Here is a 1,441-nt window from a genome sequence, read left to right on the forward strand (position 1 = left end):
ACAAAAATAACTTTATTCTAAGCCTCCCCTAACTCACATTGCAAGTTCCTTCTTACCTGCCTACACAACAGGCCTTATGCATGACCATCTTCATTACCATTGATACACCTTTCTAGATACACCTCTCTTCTTCTACATCTTGGAGAGACACTGAGTCTTCAGTCATAATGAATTGGCCCTACTAGGAAGTTGAGCATTTTACAAAAAAACAAACAAACCTAAAAGTCTATGGGAAGTGATCTATTTGATTTAATAGCTGAAAGAAAATATGGACTCGGCAAGACAGAGTACAGGCAACCTATTTAAGACAGAGAAGAGGCAACCTATTTAACCCTTTGTTGCCATATTTCTTTTGAGATGCTCTGTTTCTTTCAATTACTTTGGAGCCTGGTGTAGCCATCCGGTTGCACCAGTCCTCAGTCAAATCGTCCAACCCATGCTAGCATGGAAAGCGGACGTTAAACGATGATGATGATGATAACAAAGAATTTAGTAAAATTTTGACTAAGGTTCAGTGGAAGATTTTAATTCAAAACTTATTAAAACAAGACGTTTGTACTACAGAGCCAGAAGCAGTTTCAGCCAGGTTGGTAACGAAAGAGTAACTCCAAAATAAAAAATAATACAATTATCACTTTAGCATTTAGATTGGCAATATCTGATCCAAATATTCTACCTGTTCTAAGATCAAACTGGTGAAATCCAGCCTCTCACACCTACCTTAGAATGTCATTTGAAAAATAAAAAACCACATCAATGGAATGTTATAGCTACGAGATAATGCATGATCTATTCAAAACAATGTGAATTAATTAGCATTACATTTGACAGAATGGTCTGAATGCTAAAGAGCTAATCTTGCTGTAGACAGTAGTTCTGGTGCCTGTGGAATAATAAAATCTACCGTTTCCAAGTTACATGATCATTATCAAGAGGAAGGACATCTAACTATGAAAATTTTGGAAAAGAAAGAAAAAACAGCAAGAAAGACAATGACGGGATTCTCAAATCAATGACAACAGGGACAAACAGATGTACAAAAATAACACTAATAGTGATGACGATACTTTGGAGAAATAAAATTGAAGAACTCACTTCAGTGACACTATGAATCTTTATTTTAATAGCTTCAATTAAGTCTTGATGTTTTCTTTCAGTCTCAAGTAAATCCTGAAAAAAAAAACACATACATATATATATATATATATATGTACAAAACACACACACACACACTACATATACATATATCATCATCATCATTTAATGTCCATCTTCCATGCTGGCCTATATATATATATATATATATATATATATATATATATATATGAGTAATGTAAAATGGAGACAAATGCACAAGATGTTGTTTAAATCATTTATGTCACCATATCACTGACATATGTTTCAATTGATACATTAACATTAATCCGAGAGGAAGAATAAT

The 1,441-nt window shown here is 33.4% G+C and overlaps 1 protein-coding gene across 1 annotated transcript in view; it reads right to left on the reverse strand.

Annotated features, from left to right (window-relative positions):
* LOC106871266 (coiled-coil domain-containing protein 42 homolog) overlaps window positions 1-1,441 on the reverse strand; it is a 52,674-nt gene that overhangs the window by 13,369 nt on the left and 37,864 nt on the right. Inside the window, exon 6 of the mRNA XM_014917630.2 lies at window positions 1,096-1,170. Within this exon, the coding sequence (XP_014773116.1) occupies window positions 1,096-1,170 (75 nt within the window). The remainder of the gene's footprint in view (window positions 1-1,095; window positions 1,171-1,441) is intronic.

This window comes from Octopus bimaculoides, chromosome 16 (assembly GCF_001194135.2).
Source record: "Octopus bimaculoides isolate UCB-OBI-ISO-001 chromosome 16, ASM119413v2, whole genome shotgun sequence".
NCBI lineage: Eukaryota > Metazoa > Mollusca > Cephalopoda > Octopoda > Octopodidae > Octopus > Octopus bimaculoides.